Source organism: Amborella trichopoda, chromosome 13, assembly GCF_054954075.1.
Source record: "Amborella trichopoda isolate Santa Cruz 75 chromosome 13, AtrichopodaSantaCruz75HAP2 v2.0, whole genome shotgun sequence".
NCBI classification, from domain to species: domain Eukaryota; kingdom Viridiplantae; phylum Streptophyta; class Magnoliopsida; order Amborellales; family Amborellaceae; genus Amborella; species Amborella trichopoda.
The window spans coordinates 15,478,165-15,481,027 of NC_142348.1; the positions used below are offsets into that span (position 1 = coordinate 15,478,165).

The window sequence follows — 2,863 nt, forward strand, 5'->3', positions numbered from 1 at the left end:
ATTGGGATGGTTGCAAGAGTGTAATCGACAAGACTCAAAATTCAAAAAAAGTTCTTAAACTGTAATATACATCAAGCCATTTAATTTGACATCCAAGTATATGTGATATCCTTACAACAAAGACAAATAATCTCGTACCATGCAATCCCTAAGAAAAGTATAGCATGAGTAAGGAGTGAGAGCCCGTTGAATGGCAAACGTGTGCAACATAAATCATGTGCGGACTGTGTATAAAAAATTAATATATTTTTTATTTCTTCATATTTATTATCACCTTGCCCTAGAAAATAAATCTATAAAAAGATAAGTAATGATCTTATGAGATCTTCCGACACCTATGTGTAGGACCACAAAAGATCACAATTAAATTTAGCACATATCTCTAAAAAAGTTATTATATAGTTTGAGATTTGACTTTTTTAAAGATCTGTGTCAAATTTAATGGTGATATTTGAGATCCTACACACATGGGTATGAGAGGATCTCACAATAGTGATTATGTGTGTAAGACCCCAAATGATCACTATTAAATTTAATACAGATCAACAAAAAAGTTATCCCATGAATTTGAAACTTGACTCCTTTAAAAAACATTAAAAAAGAAGATTACATGTCTACATGTGCAGGCTGACTCATAAAAACCTCATCCCAATCTCATCCGATAAAGGGTTATTCAGGTAGTTTTATCAATGGCCGGGGTATTATAGTCATTTCTCTCGGGAAACACTCACCTCTCCTTTGCCCCGTAGCCGCTATCCTCACTTTCATAGAGTCCATAGAAATGCGAAGATTCAGCACCACCAAATAGAAAGTTGCAGACAAAAAAAGTCTTTACTCAGAGAAACCAGCAATCATTCGCTCGCTCCATTCTCATCGATTGACACAATCTCCGCACTTTTCAAGAAAACCCTAATTTTCAGCTATTAAAGAGTCCCGATGCCATTTTTACAGCAGGAATCCAACCCTAAAACTTCTTTATAAACCCTAGCCTCCTCCTTTGAGAGACACGTTTTCTTCTTCTTAGATTCCTTGATTCTATTCCATTGACCTAGACATCCTCTCTAAATAGAGGGAAAGCCCCCTTCTTCTCAACCATAAAAGCCCTAGCTTGCTGCAACAATGGCCATCCCTCTTCCTCGCTGCCTTTACACAGAGAAAGGAGCATCAATGTCTTCTCCTCCTTGTCCTTCGTCTTCACCAGCAATTCCCCTCTCTCAAGAGGACCTCAAAAAAATCGCAGCTCACAAAGCTGTAGACTATGTAAAGAGTGGCATGGTCATAGGCTTGGGCACTGGCTCCACTGCTCAGCACGCAGTGGCTCGAATCGCTGAGCTTTTGAACCAGGGAGAGCTAACCAACATAATAGGAATACCCACTTCAAAGCAAACCCTAGATCAAGCGGTGGCGTTGGGTATTCCTCTCTCTGATCTCGACGACCATCCCACTGTTGATGTTGCAATAGATGGTGCAGATGAGGTCGATACAGAGCTGAACTTGATCAAGGGGAGAGGGGGCTCTCTTCTTAGAGAGAAGATGGTCGAGGCCTCTGCAAAAAAATTTATAGTGATTGTTGATGAATCCAAGTTAGTGAGAGGTTTGGGATCCAGTGGCCATGCTTTACCAGTCGAGGTTGTGCCTTTTTGTGCTAAGAACACGGCTCGAAAGCTGGAGAGGCTCTTTGATGGATGTAAAGCAGAAATCAGGGTTTGTAGACAGAGAAATGGCGAGCCATTTGTCACTGACAACGCGAATTACATTGTGAACTTGTTTTTCGAGAAAGGGATTGGGAATTTAGAGGCGGCGAGTGAGAGAATTTTGGGGGTTGAGGGAGTGATAGAGCACGGCATGTTTCTTGGCATGGCGACTACGGTGGTGGTGGCGGGGAAGAGTGGGGTTACATTTTTGGATAAGTAGAGACAGAGATTTTAGGTATGATAAACTTTTGGTTTGCTTATTTTTCTTTTCTCCCTATGTTATTGGAAATTTTAGCCCTTTCTCTCTCTCTCTACATTTTTGAGTAATTGGGGAATTAGCATGTACTGCTATGTAAGCTGGTTCAATGATTTTGATTGTAATTCAGCTCTGAATGAATGAATTTTGAATTGGGCCAATGCCCATTTGCTTTCTCTATGGGTGAATAATCCTCTGGCTATGTTCTGTTTGGCTTTGTCTCTTCTTTTTTGTTGTCTTTCATTTATACTGGATTGAGCATTCTGATGTGTGGTACTTCTAAATCATACATGGCTCTCTCTCTCTCTGCACGCGCGCTTGTGTTGTTTGTGTGTGTGTTTCTTGTTTCCTCTTCAAATGTTGTTGTTTTTTCTTTTAGATTGATTAAGATTTGCTCTGTTCCCTGATAAATAGTACTTCTGATAAGGCATCTCTCTCTCTCTCACACACACCAATACACATCCACACACACCCACCCACACCCACCTAGGGCAGTTGTGTGCCGAAGGATCTTCTTTCTTTTTCTGTTTTTCCTTTTAGGTGAATTTCCGTGACCATTTTTTTTTTTGTTATTTTTTGAATAATTTCTTTTTCTTTTGTTTGTAAGCATTTTTCTTTTTCTTATTGTTGAACACGGGATTGAGTATACATTTTGGTAGCTTACTAGCTCGGAATCCATGTTCCTTCACATCAGGCTTCCAATTTTATTTACTAACATGTTGCCTTTTGAGTTTGAACTGGCTATTATTTTCCTTGAACAATTGGGGCGTGAACCTGAGTTTTAACTTTATATCTCATTCGAGCCCAATTACTGTGATGCTTAGTTATATGTCATTCGAGCCCAATTACTGTGATGCTTAGTTATATGTCATTCGAGCCCAAATACTGTGATACTGGTTGTTTCAATTGTGAA

The 2,863-nt window shown here is 39.5% G+C and overlaps 1 protein-coding gene across 1 annotated transcript; it reads left to right on the forward strand.

The window, feature by feature from the left end:
- The first annotated feature begins 559 nt into the window (after window positions 1-559).
- On the forward strand, window positions 560-2,128 carry RSW10 (Ribose 5-phosphate isomerase, type A protein). Its single transcript, XM_006837152.4, has one exon. The coding sequence runs from the start codon at window positions 1,120-1,122 to the stop codon at window positions 1,912-1,914; it is 795 nt and encodes a 264-aa protein (XP_006837215.1). The 5' UTR covers window positions 560-1,119; the 3' UTR covers window positions 1,915-2,128.
- Window positions 2,129-2,863: the final 735 nt, after the last annotated feature.

Coding starts and splice junctions, on each gene's coding strand:
- RSW10 (XM_006837152.4), top strand. CDS start 1,120: ATGGCCATCCCTCTTCCTCGCTGCCTTTACACAGAGAAAGGAGCATCA.